General features: G+C 49.4%; 1 protein-coding gene across 3 annotated transcripts; it reads left to right on the top strand.

The window, feature by feature from the left end:
- Positions 1 to 4,399: 4,399 nt before the first annotated feature.
- Positions 4,400 to 22,226, top strand: LOC107077881 (TNFAIP3-interacting protein 1). 3 transcript variants are annotated; one of them, XM_015351505.2, is made up of 8 exons: positions 4,400 to 4,848; positions 4,960 to 5,266; positions 9,910 to 10,063; positions 10,395 to 10,538; positions 11,707 to 11,835; positions 12,348 to 12,581; positions 15,798 to 15,923; positions 16,435 to 22,226. In XM_015351505.2, exons 2-8 carry the CDS (start codon positions 5,124 to 5,126, stop codon positions 16,741 to 16,743), a joined length of 1,239 nt encoding a protein of 412 aa, XP_015206991.1. In that variant the 5' UTR covers positions 4,400 to 4,848; positions 4,960 to 5,123; the 3' UTR covers positions 16,744 to 22,226. The 3 variants fall into 3 exon arrangements, with proteins under 3 accessions (XP_015206991.1, XP_015206990.1, XP_015206992.1); XM_015351504.2 differs by lacking the exon at positions 4,400 to 4,848 and having other exon boundaries at positions 4,874 to 5,266; XM_015351506.2 differs by lacking the exons at positions 4,400 to 4,848; positions 4,960 to 5,266 and adding an exon at positions 7,362 to 7,513.
- Positions 22,227 to 23,933: the final 1,707 nt, after the last annotated feature.

Raw genomic sequence — 23,933 nt, 5'->3', positions numbered from 1 at the left:
GGCCACTGCGTGTGTGTTTAACAGACTGCATCCCCGATCCCCTTGTGCTGTAGCAGATGGGTTAATGGACTGTTAAGCACCGTGATGGAATAGATGGAAACACGCAGACAGGACCGCACGCACACGCATGCACTCACTCTCGTGCCTGCAGGTGCACGTGAAGAAAGAGCCCCCAGACTGCTGCAGAGCAAATTGATGCAGATAGAGCTGTTCAGGGCTTCCATAAAGCCATACGTCACTGTTTGCCTGGTCCCTGCTAAGAGGGCTTTACAGCTGTCATATTTCAGGGCCCTGTCACACAGTGTTTTATGGGTGTGGGGAGAGCAGCCTTCCCTGGTCAAGCACTAAATCACAGCCTATAATGGCTTTTTATCGAGCCTGGTTATTGATGGGAGGAGGAACTTTGCCAGTCTGCTCAGGCTTACCAATCAGGCCTGAGAAATAACTGGAGATAAATTATGATGTGGTCGAGTTGCTGGAGACAGGAGCTATATCCTTGCAGGATCAAATGGGACAGGTGGACAGGTGGGACAGGTGGACAGGTGGAACAGGCAGCTTCCGGTATAAGGATGCAAGGAGAGGGACGGAGGATTTTCAAAGCCCACTCAATCAGGTCAAGCACAGGAACTGCTCTCCATGCTTTAGGGGACAGGGCTCTGCAGATCAGCGTTCTAATTGCTTATGCCCCCCCTAAGATACTGTCAGTGGGCACAGTGGAGCGAGGAGCCAGGGCATCTTCTATTAATCTGTTCTGCTACTACAGGGAGCTCCATGAAAAACCTGCCGATTCAGCACAGCCTGGAGAGTCCTCTGCTGCGATAGGCTGGCCACGTTCTAACTCTTTCTCACAGGGTATGTGTGTCGTATCATTAGGTTCCCTTCCTTTACTTCTGCATACAGAGCTCTGTTGAACACAAGTGCAATGCAAATTCTTGTTGAAGTTACAGGAAATGCTGCATGCTTGCTTTATTCTTCTGTATAGAGAGCCCTGTTGAACATAAGTGCAATGCAAATTCCTGTTGAAGTTACAGGAAATGCTGCATGCATGTCACCCAGCCTTGGCTGTCCACTTCGTGGGGCCCTCCTGACCCTGAGCATGTTTGCCTCTCCCTCTCCACTGCGATTTTTTTGTTTTGTGGGATTAATGGAAGTCGGGTAAAGGTGGCTGAGAGGAAAGGGTTAAGCGATCAAGCTTGCAGCACGTGTGTGTTACTCGCACACTGCTCTACTGCGGATTCTACAGGTGGTGCAGGAGTACACTTTTATCACTGACCAGAGGCAGAATGGAGGGGGACCGTGAGACCCAGACAGAGAGCAGAAACAAGCACTCCTGGGAGTCAAAACACTGGCCAGAGAAGGTCAGAGGTCAGGTCAGAGGAGGATGGGCCTCATCCCCTTACTTCCCTTGAGAAATCCAGCTTTAGCAGGAGTTGATGTAAGCAAGAAACACATATAAGCTACAGTTGTATTCTGTAGCTATGGCACCACGGTGACTCTAACACACTGCAACTGTCGAGTTTGGAGGCAGTGTGCTGGGTAGTTATCTCTACAGGTGAAGCCTGGGGATTCAAATCCAGTTAAGATGCCACTACAACAGCTGCAGCACATAAAGTTAATGGTTTTCCATATTCCTCAGTCCTGAGAGTTATCATCCCCACCACAGGTCTCTTTTTAACAGACATTCTGGAGGATGTCTGATCCTGTCTTGCAACCTGAACATCCCTTTGCATATCTCTCTCGCTCCCCTCCAACCATCTTCACCCCTGCAGCAGCTCCCTGGCTCATTTCTTGCAAAGGGGAGGGGGGTTCCCTTCTTCATTCCCTCAGCTAGGCCAAACAAACCTCCAGTACATTCCATGACTGTGTCATACTTACTAGGACCTGTCCAAACTACTGAAGTGGCTTTTGGCAGCTGTCCTCAGGTTTTGATATATATTCCTGCCTCTTGCTCAGCACACCGAACAGCAGCTTCAAATCCTGACCTCCATCTTCCTATCGGCTCTCTATCTGCCCCGGTCCCTTGGCTCGGAAAAATCGATCCCCCTGTATTGAAACGTGCAATTTGTCTTTGGCCTGTCGGCAGACCTCGGTCAATAAAGCTATTACACCACTACTCACTCACAGGCCAGTACATAGTTCTGTTAGGCATACTGATACCACTCACTGGTATTATGATGAATGATGAATAGTACATACATTTCTGGTCATGTAACCATACACCACTGTCCTGAAAACCCAATTATGTATGTGGTGTATCTAGGTGTGAATACATCTATCTTTGACTATACGAATACTAGTTAGGACAGACTCACAACATCAGAAAGCAGGACCAGGCGAACAGACTGCTGCCTGTGTTAATTAAATTAAGGCCAGCAACTGCAGACTACTGTTTCCCGCTTATGAGAGCTCATCAGCTGGGGATAGCTATACCTGGACTGGTATAATGTATAATGTATTGGATATTGAAGACATAAGGAGTTTATGGGACATAAAAGCATCTTAATTATCTGTTTTCAGTTCAGTGAGTTCAGAGTTCAGAGTTCAGTGACTTGCCCCTGGTAACTCTGAATGTTTCTGCTATCTGTCTGTCTGAGCTTCAGGGCTGCTCAGGCTAATGTGCAAACAGGCAGTCGTTTTCACAGATGCACAGCTGCGACCCTGTGCACCCATGGGTGCCCTTCCTGCTTCTCGCTCCCACACACCCAAACGTGGCCCCCAGCCAGCTGTGAAGACTTCTTTCGCTTTCTGAAGCAGCGGGGCCGACTGCAGAGCCCGCTGTCCGTGGCAGAGCAAATGCAGCCCTGATTCCACTGGACACGTCCCCGAGAGCAGAAACACCCTGTCACCCAAAATCACCACCTTTTTGAGGAGCTGAGAACTCTCCAGATTTACTGATCAATTCTAGGCGGGTAATTTGCTCATTTAGGGAAACTCTGGTTTCTGCAGAGCTGAAGACATTGACATTTCCAGACGACCTCTAAATTACTTCATTTAACAAACCACCTGCTTGATGTTTTACAGTGCAGTTGCTTCGGCCGTTTATTACTCAGCTGTTTAACGGATACGTTTGAAAACTGCCAGGCTGGACACCCTCGCTCAAAGCAGTACGGGTTCCCCGTTGATCGCTCCATTAAAGAGCACAAACTCTGTACTCAAGGCTCTGCAATTTCGTCTAAGACAACTGCAACTGTTCGCTGGGCAGAAAGCAGATGATCCTTTTCGGAATTTATTTAGAGGTTCTGGCTAGATAAAAAATCTGTCCACTCTGTTATAAAGCAAAGATCATGACCGTCAGCAGAAATGTGTAATAAAAATGATACGTTTCCTGTCTCATATAAGTCAGTCACATTAGTATCCTATAATAATAATAGCAAAGTGCTAAGAAACTACTGGCAGTGAATGGCTACCAGGCCTGTTCTGACAGTATTGCACATCGTTAATTCTGTGCTACAGGTCTGGCCGTTGTTTTTAATACTGGGATTTTCTGTTTGTTCAACATGTCTTTGAATGTTAACAGTGAATTATTTGTTTAAAACTCTGTTAGCTGTTAACAGTAATGAAGTTAACAGTAGTTTCAGTATCCCGACAGGGAAATTTCCTGTTTTTTTTTGTTCTGATTTTGTTTTTGTTTACTGTGTTTTTTTTCTTGTTTTTGTGACCCGACGCGAGCTGGGCTCAGGACCCTCTGGCCTTCCGACGTGGGCTGTGGGCTGAGGGGTGGGAGGTGTTTTCACACACACACCCACGCACTCTCCTGCGCCTGAGGTTTTCATGACAAACCACCCACCGAAAACACGCACAGAAAACGTGACGTAATAGATGACCTCCTGCTGTAAGGCGAAGCGGAGTCTACCACAGACCTCAAGAAGCACAAGCCCGCTAAATCTGTGTCGTGTGTGTGTGTGGGTGCAGGAGTGCGTGGGCTAGACGCACCGCGTGTACTGTCCGTGGTTAAGCTAGAGAGGCGTGACGGTACAGTCCATTCGTCCTGACCGTTAATACGTTGCTTTGGCGTACTGTGTCAAATTGATGGGGGGGACGCAATCTTTTTTTGTTGTTGTTTTGTTTCGAACGTCACACACAACGGAAGGGCGCGACAGGTTATTTTGAGAAGGCAGCAGTGGGGCGAAAGGCGCTGGGGGGGGGGGGCGGGGTGGTGACTGTCGCGGAAAAGCTGATGCGCCTTGGGCACCACAGAGAGTCACGGGGCTGCGCTTCTCTTTCTCGGCTGGACCCGCGCCAGTGTCCCCGGAATTTCCCCGGACTCGCTCCCAGAACTTCCTATTGAGCGCATGCATGAGCTCACGGCTCAGACCGCGACACCGTGAACTTGTCTGACCCTCCGAGCTTGGCCATGCTTCTATCTTTCGCTATAGAATAACGATGGCCGTTTTTCTCGCTTATTTCTGCGGTTGTCTGCAAAATTGAGAAGTACGTCCATGTGCATCCCGAATGCACGTCGACAGGAATGAACTAAATGAACATCTCCATGAATATTCTTCCTTTTACCTTAATTCCTTAAATTCTCAACGCGCCTCACACCTGTCGTGTTTACTGCAGTGTCCCTCGTGTGGCCTGTCATTTATTTCGGTCATGTTTTAATATTCTGTGCCTGACATACAGTAGTTTAACACCTGCCTGCAAACCTGTGCCCGTGAACCGTACGTAGGAAGTTGTTTCTCGCATATTAAAAAGCCCCCCCGTCGTGAGGAAAATAAAACAACAGATAACAGTATCCGAGTGCGTCCGCCGGCACCGCTCGGTCAGAGTTTCCTCAGCGGTGGGGCTCAATTCGCACCACGACCCCCCGAAGCGGAAAGTTCAGTCCACGCCGGAGTCTGACAAAAGGTGAACTCCAGCTTCCACAGCCCCGTGGTGACTGACGCCGCTTCCTCTTTTCAGACACCTCTCTGTTTTGCCCTGCGTGTGAGATGTTTCTTTTGAAACTTCCTCTTCCAGCGCCGGTGACTGAACCAGCAACTCCCGTCTCGCCAGAGCACGCAGTCAGTTGTCGCGTCGTTGTCTCTGGACGGGAGAGACACAGGGGTAGGGTAGTGAAAGCCGAACTTCGGTCTCTCTTCAGCTCTCTTCAGTCGCCGGCCCCCCTGTGCTTCGGCCACACCATGGAAGCCAGCTCTCTCTCGGCTCCGCAGTCCGTGCCCTCTGGGTCGGAACCGAGCTCTCCGAGCCAGGACAGCTCGCTTAGCCTGCGAGGACCCTGTGAGCCCGGCGTCGTGCGAGACGGCGGCAGCCTGACAGACGGCGGGTGAGTTTGCGCTAACAAGCGTCCGCGAACGTTTAGAAAATCAAAGTTTCTGTAACATTAAGGAACTTAGTGGTTTATAGTCAGCCAGGCAAAACTAGCCACAAACAAGGCCTACGATTTCTAACCTTGAATGAGCATCTCTGGATTTTATGCCTTATAATAGCAATCATAATAATGCAGCAATTATGGTCTTTTATTAACGGTAATACGGTAATAGCAATATCAGAAGTAGTGCATATGTGTATTTTTTAAATTCAACGAGAACCGTATCCGTTTATAGACAGGCTGTGTTCGGATAACATGTTTTGGGTGTCTAAAAGTGACCGGTTAAGATCGGCTCTTCAGCTGGACCAGTAGGACAGGACAGTATGCCAGTGACAGAAGAGCAAAGTGAGTTTGTCGGAATTTGATCACTTAATGCGATACGTTATGCCAGTAATCTAACATTACGTTTCACTATTGCATTGTTCATCTATAGCATTTTGCGGCGCGGTTCCAGTAAGCGGATATTCGTCCTGTAAATTGTTCTTCGGTCACGGCGTGTGAGTGTGTGTTTTTTTTCTTTCGCTCGCTGAAAATCCCCCGGCCGTGGGTGACGCGACTCGAGGGCGCATGTGACGGATCCGCAGGGCGCTGCGGCGCAGTTTTCACTTTTCACGCCGGAGACAGGCGGAAACGCGTTCGTACGGAAAGGCGCGTTATTAAAATGTGAACAATTAGCGGACACGCCTCCTTATTTCTCTTTCTTTTCCTCCAACCTCTTTTCCTTACAACCTCTCCTGCCATAAGACTTTTTTTTCCCCTTTCCTCAGTCCCACAACAACCGACGCTGTGGTGACTGGGTGCGTGTTGGTTAGGCTTTCACCGGACTGAATTGAGTTCGCCGGTGCCTTAGTTGCGGTGGAGTGGAGATCACTATCGTTCCTCTCTGTAGCGCACAGGCGATGAAAATCACCGCACAGCACTCCCGTCTGTACTGAGTCAATGGTGGGGAGTTGGAGTGCTGTCTGGCGACGTGCGCTTTTCTGCTTCTTGAGCCGGCGAGAGAAGGAAGACATTTTCTGTCCCTCCGCGTTATACAACTGTTAAAGCTTCTTGAGCGGCGAAGAAGCCTCTCTCCTAGGCGTCCTTCCGGGGGGCAGGAGGCTGACAGGAGAGGGGACTGTCTGTAATTAGGTCCGGTTCACTTGCGATGGGTCCGAAATATGAAAAAAAGGTGCGGGTGTTTGAGAGGCAAAGGGGTTTGCTGACTCTTGGCTGCCTCGCTGTGATAAATGTTCCTGGAGCCTGGTTTTTGCCCAGGGGGTTAGGAACGGGGTTGAAGCTGAGGGTCAGAGAGGAATATTTGCGTGAGGTGAAGAGAATGAAAGACAGGCGGCTCGTGTGATTAGGGTTCAGGCGGAGCCTGCGTCCGGCATGGGGATGTTGGGGTGAGATTTAGGGTTAGGTATGGGTCAAGCGCTGGGGATGCGTCTTCAAATGCTCCTTCGGATCTGATGGGAGTCACGGCGGCTCCCACCTGTCGCGTTCCTCCAGGCGAGCAAGACCTCTCGGAGTCTGCAGCCCACGGCGCCCCCTGGTGGGCGTGCCGCAGGGCTGCAGCTGTCAGAGCAAGCTGAGGTCCTCAGGCAGGGAGGGGGAATTCTGTATGATGACGCAGGGCCACCGTGGTGGGTGCCCCCCCCAGTACTGGAAGCTGTGGGAGGGGGATTGCATTGTTCCGAAAGTGGGACAACTCATGAAAAACAAATGAACTGGGTAGTCAAACTGAATCTCCCCCGTGAGTCAGCGTTGCTCGGATTGTCCAGTTTTCTCTCCTCTCCGCTCGTGGGTCAGGGTAAACTCTGCATCGCTCAGGCGCTGGCAGGGGCCACGACTCCAGAAGTAGGCGCTGGGGCAGGAGCAGAGCTGTTGGCACGGTGTGGCCCCGAGAGAATATCAGCCAGGGCTCCAACACAGGGGGAGAGGCAGACCGCACACCTCCGACTTTCCCAGTGAGGAAGAGAGGGAATTAACCACTGCCAGTGAATAATGGAATAAGAGTTCATCATCATCTTTATTTCATAAAGCCTCTTTAAAAGACTGCTCAAGGTGCTTTACTGTAAGAGAAAAAAAGTTCTCTTGGAGAAGAGGTCTGACAAAATCAGCACAATTAAAAACAAGGGTTATAATGCAGAAGAAGATGCAAGGGACAGACACGGATCCGATGAAGTCAGTCTCTCTGGAGAAGACAGTTCCGAGCTCAGGGTAGGTGACTCCCTGATGTCCTTGGGGATGTGACTCCACAGCTTTGGGGCGCGGCAGGAGAAGGCCCTGTCACCCACAGTGGGGGACAGATGGGAGACCGGGGTCGGGCGAACAGGTGGGGAGGAGGAAGGTAGTAAGTCAGTAGGTCCAGAGGAACAGCCATGAGCAACCTGATAGGTGAGCAGGAGGAGTGAGGCCTTTAACACATCCAGCTGCTTCTGACACAGAACTGTGGGGACTGGAGGGACACTGACTCTGCACCACTAGGAAGACTGCATATCAACCAGTCTGGGAAGAAAATGACCCCAAGAGCAAACATGAGGAGGGCTTAGGATTCATCATGCCAGTCTAGAGGCTGGTAAACAAACACTCCATTTCTATTTAAAACGTGGATTATCCAGCTGCGATGGGCTATGGTATGGTGGAAAGGTTTGGGCTGGGCTGTGAGCTCAACTACAGACTGGGATGGTCTGATAAAGCCCCATGCAGATCGGTCTTCAGTCTTTCCCATTTCCTTCCTCTGCGCAGTTCATATCGATCAGTATTCACCGACCCATTGATCCCAAGCTGCCACTTTTTTACTGTCGTTTCCCGACTGATGGGACACAACCAAGGGAAAGAAACAAAAAAATCGGTATTAGACAAGTTGGAAACAAACAGCCGGGGCTACTTGCTTCTTTGGATATAACTGGTACTTTTGCAACCTTGCAGGATTTTTTTCTGTCCTTCTTTGAAATGTGACACTATTGGCGGTTTTGGGTAAACTATACATTCCCTCTCTTTGTTTTATTGAGAACTGTACTCTAGCACATTTGTCCTGATCACGTTAGGTGAAATGGAGCTGTGCACGTGCTGCCTATATGCAGTCACTTTGCTGGTGCTCGGCAGTTTCCTTTCCATGTGTTGTTTTTTTTAAGTAGGTCAACTAAAATTTCATGGTTTGCCACTCTGCTGGCTCAGCAACAGGACTTTGAAATCGTGGACAACCCCCAGGAATTAAATCCATTGTGAATGTCAAAGCAAAAGGCATTCTCAGTGAGTCAGTGGGTCATCTGAGCATGAGTGTGGTTTGGGTGAGCAGCCGGGGGAAGTTTCAGGTCACAGGGGTCACAGGGGTCACAGGTAGGAGGGGCAGAGCCCCTTCCCCATAAACTGGTATCAGAGGGAGAGAGGGGTGATTCCCTCCAGTCCCTGTGTCATGACAGGGGGACGCTGCGTTTGCTGGGGTGTTTTTTTTCTTTCACTGTGTGTTTCAGGTTTCGAGAGGCGTCACCGTGCTGTAGAGATGCAAAGAGGCAATGAGCAATGAGTAGTTCTGAATTAAACTTATCACGAAAACCCCTGGAGATCCAAACCCGGAGGCTGTTTCGTCAAACTTCAGTCTGAAACATACACATAGCTGAGCTCCTTTGACACAGCAGCTGCAGCAGCAGCCAGCCTTTTGTGTCGCCATATCAGGAATGGGAGATGGGCACTATTAGGAGACCATGATAGTTAATGGCCAGGGGGAATTTGGCCAGGACAGCCCTACTCTTTTCGAGAAACGCCCTGGGATTTTTAATGACGACAGAGAGTCAGGCCTTCGGTTTTATGCTTCATCTAAGGGAACTGTTTTGGGTAAAGGGCACATCTGGAGGACAGAATACCCAGCTTACCCAGAATGCTCGGCTGCCACCTGCTCAAGATGTCACACAGTTCTCAGGATTCTGCCCAGATCAGCTGATCTTTACTGTGACAGGGAGATGACAAATTGCATGAGAAAGCAAATCTAATCCAGCTCAAGTCTACAGTAGAAAACTACACAGCAGTCATGGGAGACTAAGAAGAGGGCTGAAGGCCTCTGTCCTGCTCTCTGCCCAAGCCTGTCCTCCAACACACCTGATCCCGATCCTGACCTTGTGGTGTTGTAGTGGAGTGTAGTGATGGCGGAGGGTAGGAGGGAATTGTGTGCTTGATCTTTTCTTTTTTCATACGTTTGTAATGGCTGATTCCAAATTCCTGCATGCACCCTCGATATGCAACGGCTTAGGACCTGGCTCCCCTGCGTCCCCGCCGCACACCGCCAGCATGCCCACCTGCAGGATCATTGCCCATGCTGTGAGCTCCACGGCACTGCTGGCAGGACAGGTAGGGCCGGCTGGAGCAGTGGTACTCCCCTTGCTGACATGCCTGCAAGCCGGCAGGCGCCCAGGTCCTCACAGGAGGAGAGCTGACAGAATGCTGACTGCCTCATCCCAGCCCTCCCATTAGCGCTACCCTAACCCTACCTGCTGTCCTCAGCCAGATGTGCATGAGGAAGATCTAGACCCAGTCTGCCAGCGACGAGGCCCAGGTTGGAGCAGCGCTTCCAGGTGCTTCTGCAGGTGCTCACCCTGTGCCCCGCTTGTGTGTTGCAGGGGAGCCTCGCTGGCCGGGTCCCAGGGGGAGCGGCTGTTGTCCGGGGAGGAGCAGGTGACCCTGATCACGGAGAGCATGTCGGTGACTTCGGCCGACGAGGAGAAGCTTCTGCTGCTGAACAAGAACACGGAGCTGCGCAGGCTGAACAAGGAGGTGAGCGACGTCCCCCGTCCCGCCCTGGACTCTGTTTGTCCACGCAAAACCTTCAGTTGTTTTAGGGTTGTTTTTAGCAAGAAGATCAATTACTGAAGAAATATTTCAAGCCAAACAAATTGTCCAGCCTGTTGGATTAAAGCTGTAGGATGGTGTAGACTGGGGGAGGTGCGATTGCCTTGCTCACAGATGTGGGCGCTCAGACACAACATGCTTGGACACTGGCAGGCCTCCTCTTGTTTGTAACCCTTTGCACACTCACTCGCACGTCCCAGAACGCATGCCAAATCGTTCATGCTCCCCCCCCCCTTCTCTCTCTCCCTGCCGGTAGCTGATGAAGTTGAACGAGGAGTGGGACCACATCTACCGCAGCACCACACTGGGCCTGCAGCAGAGAGTCGGCGCCCTGGAGCAGGAGAGCAGCGCCCTCAAGCGGCACAACGGCCGGCTGCTGCTCAAGCTGGAGCACGAGCAGGTGACGCTCAATGAGGCCGTGGGTCCCAATCTGGGTCCTGGCTGGGTTCTTAATCACAGGCTCACTGATTTTCCGTTTTATTGGGGGATTATTTGGAATTTTGTTTCCAGCTCTTAAAGGGTCAAATGGGTTTTGTAGTTCGTATCAACCTTGTGCGAGATTTTAAATTTCAGGACTGCCCTCATTCAGGTGTGCCATGTCAAATGGATGTATCTAGGATGTAACATCATTGTGAGCTTGTCCAATAGCCCGTTATGTATCCAATGGCACCCCTTCCACCGTGGGCGTGTCCAATACTGCCCATCCCACTGTGGGGGTGTCTAATACAACCCTCCCATCGTGGGCGTGTCCAATACAACCCTCCCACTACGGGCGTGTCCAATACAACCCTCCCACTGTGGGCGTGTCCAATACAACCCTCCCACTGTGGGCGTGTCCGATACTATCCCTCCCATCTCTCTGTTCATCATCTACTAGGAGCTGTTGGGTCAGAAATACCAGCACGTTAAGGAGAGGCTGTGTAAAACTCTGTACGATGAAGTTGTTGGAAACAGCCCTCTGGAAGTGGTGTATTTTTACCCGCAGCGATGAAAGAAGAAACAGGTTACATAAAAGTCTAAACAAACAAGCAGGTCAGTGGAGTCATCCGTGAGCACTGGAGCAGTAGAGCTCAGCTGTAATGAGTATCAGCAGGCAGGATTCCTGCAAGGCTAAGGGCTGGGAACCGCTGCTTCAGACAAGAACAGAGAGCTCAAGGGCGTTCGATTCAAGCTTTCAGTACCTTGAATGCTACAGGCCAGTCACCCTGAGAAACCGCCTCAGGTATGACAATGAAACAAGAGCCAGAAACAAGCAGGGAAATTAAGAAAATAGAAGGCAATTCTTCACATTATGAGCTTATTGCCGCTTAAATACAGATTCTTCACCTAGATGAAAATAAATCCGTTAACAACCAAATGAGCTGTTGACAGGGTAGGACTGGATATCCGCCTCATGTTTGTAACCTCTCTTCAGCTCCCCTGTGTGGAAGTAAGAGGAGACTCTACGTTCACTGAGCTGCTGTCCCTTCAGAATGACGCGGCTGTGCTGTCTGTCTGGGTGTCTGGGCTGTATGTGAGTCGGTCCGCTGCGGGCCTCTGTGAACCGGCTGGCTCCTCTGTCTCTCCAGAGCAAGAGGGAGTATTACGAACAGACTATGCTGCAGGAGCTGAGGAAGAACCAGCACCTGCAGGAGTACGTCCGCCTGCTGGAGGGCCGTCTGCACCGCACTGCCTCTGACCGGGACTGGGGTGTGCTGGTGAGTGTCCCTGCCCCCCATACACACACACAGGCAAATACACGAGCACATGTACACAAACACACACACGCACATGGACACAGACATGTACACAAACATGCATGTGAACACACATGTACAGGCACATACATATGTACACAAACACGCACATGCACATTTATACACACATGCACACGCACAGGTAAATGCACGAGTACATGTGGGCAAACATGCACATGTAAATATATGCACTTACACACGTGCACACACACATTCACATGGACACAGACATGTACACAAGCATGCATGTGAACACACATGTACACGCACATACATATGTACACAACCATGCACATGTACACAACCGTGCACATGCACGTTTATACACACATGCACACGCACAGGTAAATGCACGAGTACATGTACGCAAACATGCACACGCAAATACATGCACTTACACATGTGCGCAGTTATATACACCCACTCTTATCCCCCCCCCCCCCCCCCACTCTCGCCTGCTGCCCCTCTTACAGAACGGCCTCGAGGTGTGCAGACCCCCCGAGGTGGGAGGTCTGGCCGAACCCCCTCGAGCTCACTACCGGGGTTCCAGCCAATCACCGCCTCCGGTGGAGACCGCTGCCCGCCCAGACAGGCAGGGCCGAGAGCAGGGAGGGAGGAGCTCCCCCTGCAGGACAGTCGAGGGACACCCGGACAGGGTGAAGGAGGTGCAAGACCTGAAAGAGCAGCTGGAAGCCCTCAGGTGCCAGGTGAGCAGAGCCTTCACAGCTTTTTTGTCAAATCTAAGGATCTGGGGGACGATACTGGCATCCTAAATCATGCAAACATTCAAGTGGCTTGTCTGTCCGATGAAGCATCCCAAGGCACTGATGTGTCCAACATGCCTCTGTGTACATGAGGTGATATCTTATATATATACTGAGAATGTCACAATGGATTACCAGTGAGCATGCTTTGTGTATACTGTATGCTAAAATGTATTTATTGCACCTGTCAGAAGAATACCATCACCTTTAAAAGAAACCTACTCTAAGCACTTTCAATTACCACAGTATTTTGCCCTGGTAAAGTGACAAAGCAAACTCGACACTGTCTATACTTAGGAAATTTGCAAATGGTACCACAGTGCCATCCAGTGGTACTGTTCTGTAACTTCGCCCTAGTCTGCAAAAGGGAATTCCCTCATCAAGATTCTCTGAACCCGTGTCCTTGACTGATGAGCTGATTCATCTCTGGCATTTCATCTGGTATTTTTGCTCTCATTACCGAGGGCCTTGCAGTGAAAAGGGGAGGATGTGAAGAAATCTGGGAGAAATGTCAGTTCTGCCGAATAGACCAATGACCTTAAATCTAGGACTTTTTTATTTGTTTCAGTTTTCCGTGTGTAATCCTAGGTTGCTTTTGTCAGCATTATGGTTATTTGTCTTATAACAAATTGGGGGGTGCCTTGGTGTAGCAAGGGTGAGTAAAAATGGTGGGTGTGTCTTCTACAGTACTGTGCTGTTGTTTGTGACTTTGCGCTAAAAGGAGTCTTGTTTAGCAGGGATCGGCAGCTTTCAACGGGGGATCCCTTGATAAAGATGGGGTCTCTCACAGCTGTTATAATAATAATAATAATAATAGCTTACACTTATATAGCGCTTTTCTGGACACTCCACTCAAAGCGCTTTACAGGTAATGAGGACTCCCCTCCACCACCACCAATGTGCAGCCCCACCTGGATGATGCGACGGCAGCCATAGTGCGCCAGAACGCTCCCCACACACCAGCTCTCAGTGGGGAGGAGAGCAGAGTGATGTAGCCAATTCATAGGGCCATCTAGAATGGCAGGGCCGGAGGGGAACAGTAGCGTGCCTCGGCTCTTGCAGCCAATGTGCTTTCCAGACCCCACGCACGCCTGGCTGGGACGTGCGTGTGCTGTTCGTTTTTCTGCTTTGGTCCAGGATGCTGCACCCATGGGTGCGTTGCTGGATTCGAATATACATCCGTCCGGTCTCGTTTGTCCTGATCTGCGAAGCTGGGGGCGCGTGCGATGTGTCTGACCGAACAGAGGGGGGGGGTGGGGTGGATATTTTGCATGGCAATCTGCAGTCACACCTGGATCAGCTCCGGCCCGTGACCTGCCGGCGCCGGACTGCAGGACGGCACTGGAGCGGACAGCACGCCGCCGTCGTCTCTGTCTGCAGTTTGGAGACGTGATTGAGCCCCACCCTCGGCCCAGAGTCAGCCACCAGTTGGTCTTGTTCCTTTTAATTCAGCAGTGGTATTGAGAACCATAAGACAGCCAGCAGCTACATCGCCCTGCACCACTGGAGCTCAGCGGGTGTGAGCCAGGTCAGGACCTGGATGGGAGACTCCTGGGAAAGTAAGGCTGCTGCTGGAAATGGTGTTAGTGGGATCACTAAAAAGGTGCCATCCCTTGGATGAGTCATAAAACCGAGGGCCAGACTCTGTGGTCATTAAAAATGCCAGGGCGTTTCTCGAAAAGAGTAGGGGTGTTACCCAGGTGTCCTAGCCAAGTGGAGGTAGTGGAGGAGAGTTTCCATTACCTGTAGAACACTTTGAGTGGAGTGTCCAGAAAAGCGGATATGGAATTAATATTAAGACCGGCAAGGAACGCGATTGAACACCGATGGCCGTGGCTGGCCCTGTGATTAGATTTTGAGACTGATCGAGGTCTCCGGGTTCTGAAGCAGGCTTTCCTGGGGGGGGGGTTGTAAACCAAAATCTCTTTTCTGGAGAAGACACAGCCGTTCCTTTGTCCTGGATCGGAATCATCCCTGCCAGCCGTGATCCCAGCGAGGATTATTACTTTTGCATTGAAATGAATATGATTCCAGGAGAATCAGCTGGCAGAAGGGAACATGTGACGGTGCCAGGAACCCGGGGCTGCTGGGATTGAAATGCGCTTGTATAGCAATTTTCATCTCATAATACTAATTTGCATAGCAGAACCCAGGACTTGAATAGCACTTTCCAAAATCACATTAAAAATGACACGGGAATTGTTTTAATAATTGTTTTTGACAGTCGTCTGAATTATTTCCCCAACACATGCACTGCTTTTCTTTCGGTGCTAAAACAGTATTGATGTGGACATGTTTTGGCCAATTGATTTGGCTCAAGAAACACTTGGCAACTTGTGCAGTGTAGCTGGGCTTGATGTCAGACTTCCCGGTGAAAGGTTTTCAGTGCTCGGTTTCCAGATTCCCTGAGATGTGTGATGTGGACGGCCCATTTTTGCTGTTTTTGTAAGTCAAGATTCAGAACGGAGTCCGACTGCACACCAAGTTGTGTCGCTTCTCTTGCCCGTTTTCTTTGCTCCGTATCGAACAAGTGTCGCGAGTGGCTACTTCTGTTTCACATGTGCCAGCACTTTGCACTCATGAACCGATCTTTTTCAGGGGTTTGTAAGGTTTATTATGCAATCATTGTCCTGAAAAGGATGAATATGTATTTCATACAGAAATCCAGATGTGCTTTAAACACGCGGACGTTTGCTGTGAATATGATGGACGGGCGTCCTGTCCAGGGCGTACCCCGCCTTGCGCCTGTTGCTTGCTGGGACGGGCTTCGGCTTGCCTGCGAACTGGGTGCAGAATTTCGAGAATGGATGGATGCTGTGAATCGGGCTGCTGCACACAGCTTGGTGTCTCTATTAGACAATGCCGTGTTTCCATTTATTCAGATGGGTTCGAATGGCTTTTGTAAGACTAATATGTAGAATTGAAGAAAAGGCTGTAAGAATTCATACTGATTAATCACCCTGCTCAGCATCACCCCACTCTGGTTATTATGCAGAAGTGACGATGGATACGTGGAACCCCCAGTGCAACAGCGCTCCCTATTGTCAATCATTTGTTAACTCATCCTAGAAGAACTGGAACGTTTAAGCCAACCGTCAGACCGCGTAACTCTGTGTGCTGGCAGTGCGCTTTAAACTCACGTTGCCCTTCTCCCTCCAGACGCGGATCTACGAGGCGGATTACAAGACGGAGCACAAGGACCGCGAGCGCATGCAGCTGGAGAACAGCAAACTGAGGAGGAAGGAGGGGGAGATGCGCCAGCAGATGGCGCTGCTACAAGAGCAGGTCAGTGGCTGGTCTGTGACCTCTGACCCCCGACCCTTGACCCCGGGCAGAGTGGAGTGGCCCTGGAACTTCAGCGGGTCAGTGAGGGAGTGTTTCGAAATCTTTGTACTAATTATGAAGCGGAATGGACCAGTTACATCATTTAGATCTCAGCTAGAGTGAAGGCATGGAACAAGGCTGTAGTTCCCTGATGTACAGGGTCATCTCAAAAGTGTTTTTTGCACGGGAGCAAAATGTATTTTCGGTTTCCTGAAAGTGTTTGGAAACAGTCAAAAGCACGTCAGAGGGGAACCACTGTCATTCTGAAAAGGGGAAACGAAAGCGAGGAAGCTGTCAGAGTCACGCTGTTATCTGGGATTTTCACAGAGCAGAGGCAGAAGCTGAGAGAGGGCTCAAGCGAACAGGGATGTGGGTTACTGGGGGGGGCGGGAACTGCCCGTGTGTGTCAGTGGAACGAACCAGCAGGAGCAGGAAACCCTGGGCCCTGAGCTCCTGCCCTCTCTCCCCGCAGCTGAAGGTCTACGAGGACGACTTCCGCAAGGAGCGCTCCGACAAGCAGGTGCTGCAGCGCCTGCTGCTGAAGAAGTCGCCCCCCAGCGACCCGGTTCTGGTCCACCGCTGCAACAACAACGAGCACGAGCGCCCGGCCGCCGACCGGGACCGGGACCTGGAGCGGGAGAAGGAGAGGGAGCGGGCGGGTGCCCCCCGCCGGGCCCCCTGCTCCCGGCACGGGCACAAGCCCGCCGAGTGCCCCCGTGCCCAGCGCCAGCAGCGCCACGCCGAAGTGCAGGCCTCCCCCTTTTCCATAGACTACCACTAGCCTGCCCCCGCACCCCGTGCGGACTCTGGGGGTGCACTGGTGGGGGAGGGGACTCCTTGTTGACCCCCGCTGTTCTCGGTTCTCTGTTGTGATCTCTGCACCGGCGCCGTGACTCCCACTGAGCTGCTGTTGGTATTTCACAGTGAAACTGACAGCGCTGGGGGGGGCTCTGTGAGTCAGGCAGGTCGCTTCCTCTCTCTCGCTCCCCCTCTCTGCGCCACTTCCTGTTTTTCCGACTCGCTGCACAATTCAGGACTTCGGGTCGTACACCTGCAGCACTTCGAATAAGCTCCCCGTCGTTTAGCGCCTTAACGTGTGAATGTTGTTCCTGCGCTGCAGGATACCAGACCCTCAGCTCTGGCTTTTGATGGAACCAGCTCCTTAGTGACGCAATGACAATCCAAAACTGGCTTTTAAAAGGCAGGTTTCTCCAGCCTCCTGCAGTGGAATGGGGCAGAAGCTCCAGTCTGTGACTACCTGTGCCCTAGGCTGAAGAGGAAGTCCTATGAGACTTCTGTGCGGACCTATGAGAGTGCGAGGTGCTGTCTTTGCATGCAGCACGAGCTGTCAGCCTCTCACCTGAGCTCTGCCAGCATCCTGCTTGATAAAACGTCACGTTCCAAAGTGTCAGGAACGAAGCAGCTGAGATAAATTATGCACTAATCATTAAAATGCTATTTAGAACATATTAACATGTATTAACTTTTCCTAAGTCTCAAAGACTTTAAAATATATTTGTCTATTAACTTGTTTTAAATCATTATTTTTTTATACCTTTTCTAAACATCATGTCTTTTCCTTAATTTATAAAATAGCTGATGGGTTTTTCTTGGTAATGGGAAGCCTATCAACATTGTCTTAGGTTCCCTGGTGATGACAGTAATAGTAAAGAGTGAAATGAAATCCACAGGAAGACCTGACTACACCTGTCTTGTTTGATTCAGTCTGGGTTATTCCAAGATGAGAGAGTGAATGTGAGAAAGTGATGAGTGGACGAATAAATTCTAACAGTGTACACCGGGGTGGGGGGGATAGTGTCATCTGCTCATCTTGATTGAGCCAGTATTTGAGTAACAGGTCAAATCAAGTCTCCAGACCTGGAGGACTCTGACCCCTGGAGACTAGAGCTGTCCACTCCTGACACATTTAAGCTCGCTGTGCTCACAGTGGCTTCAGACCAGACTAAATGGAATTCTAATGAAGGTTCAGGAGGGATGAGCGTTGCCGGACTAATCAAGCTCAGCTGCCAATACCCACAGAGAATCCTGACATAGTCTCTCAGATTTCCATCCTCCACCCTCTCCTCTTCCTTGGATGTTTTTCCATCCCTCCTCCACCACATCCCCATTTATAAGATCACTTCATTGGCCATATACAATTTCTTGTATTAGGAATTCATCTTTTCGCAGACCCCAACTTGCTCTCCATGAGACACACAGACAGGGAGAGAAGCTGGGGGTCAGAGCGCAGGGTCAGCCATTTATACGGCGCCCCTGGAGCAGTTGGGGTTAAGGGCCCTGCTCAGCGGCCCAACGGAATAGGATTCCTCTGCTGGCCGCGGGATACGAACTGGCAACCTTCCAGCCACAGGAGCAGATCCTTAGCCACAGAGCCACCCACTGCCCTCCACGGCGCCACCTGTACAACTTGGTCACCTTTTCCCTGAGTCTTGGCTTCCCCATCCTATAGCAGGGAGGTTGGCCCTCAACCAAATGGCTTAAGCCAAGTTTTCACAAAACTCCATGAACGATTCTGCTTTCACACACAGTCTTCTGCTTCCCTCATTCCTCGTGTCTAAACCTTGAGGGCTGCTGTGTCTGCAGGTTTTCCTTCCAGCTCAGCTCTTAGTTGGTTTAAATGAGCAAAATGAACTCATTGTGGAATTAATTGGGCCAGTTTAACATCTCCCCCCAGCTGTTCAGAGACCCAGAAAAACCTGCTGACACACTGGAGACCCCTGATCCTACGTTTCAAGTTGTGGATAGCTAACTACTACTTGATACGACTTTATATGACCCTTATTTCTCTTCAGCTATGAGAAAAAAAATATTGATTACTTGCAAAACACTTTAAAATGCACACCGTGAAGGCAATCATTGATTAATTCACTGATTGATTGGTTGATTGATTCGACAGAGACGATGAATGCTGAGAATTAGGAAGGAAAGCTCTTGCGTGGGAGAGTCAGAATTGTTGCTCTTATGAAGGCGTTCCCCTTATTGCTTTGTCTGTCACCAACAAGAAGAAATGAGTTGTTTCAGGCCGGGCGCTGCCTGCTGTGACAGTCCTTCAGGGACAGCTGACAGCTGCTATCCAGATGAAAAGCTCGTGAGAGGCAATGGGAAAGGGCTGTGCTGTCACACGGTACTCCAGAACACGTCGCTATTCCAGAACACACCACTGACAGCCTGACTCGAAACGGGGGTCGCTGACATTCGGAAAAGCCTCAAGTCGCCTCTGTCTGCAGGTGGCCTCTGCCCGAGGTTGTCTTGCGGTCAGAAAACGAGACGTGAGGAGACGCAAGGACAGAGCGAGAGTCCGCTCTAGTTGAAAAAGAAGCAGCAGCCTCTCGCCAGCGAAAAAAAAAAATCCAAGTGCACCTGCCTCTCCGTCAGGAAGTATTCGTTTGGTTTTCCAAAGTAATTTCCCATTGCTGACAGCAGACACAGGGTCAAATGCGTTTCCAAAAACCGCTCACGGTGTGTTTAAGACTGTGTTCTCCCCTGTTCATCCAGGAGAGAGCAGATGCTCGTGATCTCCACCAGATTCTTGCCTTCGAAGGATGAGATCGCAAAATTGCTCTGAGTGTAAAGGATGATAGCTGTAAGAGGTGTGATTAGTGGGCTTGAAGCCATTCTTCTGACAGGAAGATGTGTGAATGTCTTTGTATTTGTAACGGAACAAGTAAAGGCTTATTCCCTGCTGAAAAGAGAAGAAAAGAAACCCAACGTTTCAGCTGCCGGGGAAGTTTTTTGGGTGTGCCTTCAAAGAAGGCTCCACAGCCGAAACGTTGTGTTTCTTTTCTTCTCTTTTCAGCAGGGAATAAACCTTTACTTGTTCCTTTGCAGCCTGCGCATGCTGACGCAGCTGCCCACCTGAACTACAGTATGTGTGTGTAACTGACTCCGGCCTCTGAAGGAGAATCAGGACTCGGCCACACTGCCCCCACTCTTAATCAGCTGGCTCCACTAATTACATAATGAATTAACATTCCTCTCTGTTGTGACAGTGAGTAACTGTGCAGGCAGGGTCCCGATAAATCCCAGGACACTACTTGAGAGATGAATTGAAAGATTTAAGCAGGGATGTGGCAGGCTCAGACTTTTTCTGGTCATACGTTTTTTAGGGAAAAAAAGCAAGAATACTCAGACAGTTTTGTTAATATACCACAGAAGGATATATGCCTCTATGCTCAACATGAAACGTCTGGCCTGGGCCTGGTTTGTGAACTGCGATTATTCCGTTTCACTTGTAATTAAAAGGGATTTTTGAGTCAAATGAGGCAAAGCAGGTATTTTATTTAATGCTGCTCTTTTCCCAATGTGGGCTGGCTTTCACTGAGCTACATTCTCTGAAGGGAATAAAACCCAATTAACAGCGCAAAGCTAAGCTAAGCTCTTTTGTAGGTAGGGGCAGTTAACATTCCCATTAGGTGCATGATCGCTTTACTGTGTGAAATTAGCCTCACTGCTCAGAGCACCACCTGCTCGTTTTAAGCTTTGGTAGGAAGGTCCAGACATGCAGGAAAGGAGCTAACTGTGCATTTAGCTCAAATTCAGACATCCTTCCTGACCAGCACGGAGGGAAATGGAAAAGAGAGTTCATTTTCTCTTCGATACCTACAGTACTGAAAATCCAGCGTCATAACATACTGCACGATGAGGTGTAGAGGGAATTTAAGCAAAATCAGAGAACTTCGAAATGCAAAAGATTAAGAAAAGGGCATAAGAAGTTATACAAGAAAAGTAATTTAATTTAAAATCTGATTTCAGCCGTCTTAAACTCCTCAGCACTGATGTCTTCCTGAAAATGTACAGGTAAATACACAGAATGTGCCAAGGCTTTTGTGGTTGAGTTAAGATTGTATTGCATGTGAGGTTTTATGTTTCCTTGACTGACTTCTTGAGTCCTTTTCAACAGATATCAGGAAGATAGTGCACTTCGTCAATAGGTCCATTCCCCATCCAATAGGATCTAGACTGTGCTTCATATGAACCTGTGCATTATCACATCAATCAATTACAGCCCTAATGTGAAAATTCAATTTAAAGAGACCTAGAGACCCTGTTGGCCCAGGGTTATTGTCTGTGGTCTAAATTCAATGAAATATTTGGAGCAAGAAGAGTGAGTAGTTTAATCAGCCATCTTATTTGTGTTCTTCTAACAGTTTGCCACTAGGGGGCAGAAGAGAATTACTGATTACAGCTGCTTTTATAGCCAAAGCTTTGTCATGCCTTCTAGGCCTTTACATTTCATTTATAAACTTTACTGATGTTGTTCTGCAGAAGGAGGAGTTCTGGCCCTGTTCTGCACATGAACATGCTTCCTTCAGCTGTAAGGCTGTCTGACTGGGAGCCAGGTTAGAGCAAGAGACACTTGAGAATACATCAGCATTCCCCACACGTTTTCCACCCCTGAAAGGAAGGGCAGAATCTTCTCGTGTTTTTGTTAGTTTCTCCGGAACCATTAATATTTTAGTAACAACTTGTAGGAGTGCTCAGTACAAGAGTAATCTGGGTCCGTCTTTGACTCTTACGCCTGTTTGATGAGACTATGGAAAAATCAGAATGTTCTCATTTAAAAGGCTCCAGTCATGACCTTACCTTTAGTCTTGTGCCAGTTGAGGGATAAGGGCTACAGCATCGCCTGAGCAGGAGCACCTGCTGACCCCAGCAGCACAGCTGGGTGACAGTGAGCACCCAGCCGGGACTCCCTATGAGTGCCGGGACACAGGGGAAGTGAAGCTGAACTGAATCTGACTGTCAGGACTCATTTTTAAGAAGTCGCCCCAGCTCTTTAGAGATCTTTGTCTCAGGCTCCCATTTTAGTCCGGTTGCGGTGGCTCTGTGGCTCAGGATCTGCACCTGTTGCTAGAAGGTTGCTGGTTCAAATCCCGCAGCTGGCAGAGGAATCCTACTACGTTGGGCTCCAGAGCAAGGCCCTTAACCCCAACTGCTCCAGGGGTGCTGTACAATGGCTGACCCTGCGCTCTGACCCCAAGCTTCTCTCCCTGTCTGTGTGTCTCATGGAGAGCAAGCTGGGGTATGTGGAAAGAGAATTCCTAATGCAAGAAATTGTAAGGGTTAATAAAGTGATGTTAAACTCCAGCTGCTCGGGGGGGCTGTATAAATGGCCGACCCCGCGCTCTGACCCCAAGCTCCTCTCCCTGTCTGTGTGTCTCATGGAGAGCAAGCTGCGGTAGATGGAAAGACAAACTCCTAATACGAGAAATTGTATATGGCCAATAAAGTGATCTTTTTTTACCTGTTTGCTTTTCTGTGTTATGGACCAAAAGGACATGGTACTGTAGGGTAGAGTGGTAGTCAAATATTACCTCTCCAGTCCATTGATTTATGAGCTTTAAACACACGGATTTCACAGAAAAGGTTAAAGTGAGGAGCTGTGACAGTGTGCGTCAGCTGCAAAGGAACAATTAAAGGTTAATCCCGCTCTGAAAGGAGAGAGTTTGTCACCTCTCATCTGGGAAGAAATTTACCAGCCGAAACACGTTGCTTCTTTTTACTGTTCAGCGTGGGATTAACCTTTACCTGTTCTTAGTTCATAAATCATTCACATGGCATTATATCAGATGAGAAGCAACTGGTTTTATCAAATAGTTCAGCTTTGGACACAGCGGAAGGTTTCTCTTTCATGAATAAGGCTTCTGTGTTTCAGGGTGTGGGAGTCACTTGTTCTTTGTGTCTTAGAGGGTGGGTTATCACAGAAAGGATTGTCAGGAGGGCTTGGGGGGGAAAAGCATTAAATAGCTCTAATAGTGTTCAACAGGTGCTTTTCCATTAGAGATCTGTCACTTGTCGTGGAGGTATTCATACAGTAGCTGTGAAAAACACAACAGGCTACTCCAGTAAATTGAGTTATAGGTATTTATTAAAAAAAATAAGTAGTGATTCTCAATTTAGGAAATGAAATTTCTAGACTCCGTAGTGCACTCGAGGGAGCACTTACTGGAAATTGCACGACTTCCTTGTTGTTCAGCTATTCCTCGCATCTTTCTCGACAGCAGGAAAAGGTAACCCTCCAGTGGGCAGCCTTGGCATTGTCCTTGGTGACGCCAGTAACCCAGACCATTCTGGGGACTTTCCCTGGCTGTGCCCTATTGCTCAGAGCCATGAAAGTGGACAGGGGCGTGACATCACTGCAAAGCTATGATATTTCTGATGAAGACAATGACGGCCCCTCGGTTTGGAATTACATATGGAACCTTTTCCTGCTCATGAGCACACATGTGGACAGTCCCCATCCCTGTGGAGCTCCTCGCCTCAGGCTGTCACTGCATCCCCTCATCCCTGCAGACTCTGGGAAAGACGAGCTCCCACCATGCTCTGACTGAGGGGGACAGCCTGCTGCAGTTGTATCTTTACCGACCAGTCGGCTGTGTTCGGAAACTGCTGTACCGCTTGTATGCAAAAAAGACAATTCTGAAGTACCTGAAGTGCTAAACTTGCATTTATTGGTACAGTCATGGTTTCCTCTGAACTAATATACATTCAAACTCATGCAGTCTTTCCACCCTCCAGACATACATGCAATTTTCTGCAGAATCAAGTCAAAGCCAAGCAAATTTATCACATTTGCTTAAAAGATTAGTGAGTCTCTGAAGTGAGTTATGTAACCTTCCAGCTTTGTTACTGTGTAAGCGCAGTATCAGATATTCTCACGCAGCCACCTCCTCTTGATCATTGCTTGTGTCTAATATCTTTCTTAATTAAATCATCTAATTATTATTTGTATTATATTCTAGTTTAGGTAAATAATAATCACTCTGGACACAGGGCTGTATTTTCATTCTGCGTCTGTGAGGGGTCTGTGGACCACTAAATGGCATGCAAAAATCAGCTCGTGCAAGAGAAGGCATTCTCTCCTTAATGAATTCCATTAGCTCCCTAATTAACGCAACAGCAGGGGCTCCGTGCACTCTGCTGCTGCAATGGAATTGTGGGTACAAGTGG

Source organism: Lepisosteus oculatus, chromosome 8 (genome assembly GCF_040954835.1).
Source record: "Lepisosteus oculatus isolate fLepOcu1 chromosome 8, fLepOcu1.hap2, whole genome shotgun sequence".
Taxonomy (NCBI): Eukaryota; Metazoa; Chordata; class Actinopteri; order Semionotiformes; family Lepisosteidae; genus Lepisosteus; species Lepisosteus oculatus.
This window is presented reverse-complemented; position numbering and strand designations above follow the sequence as displayed.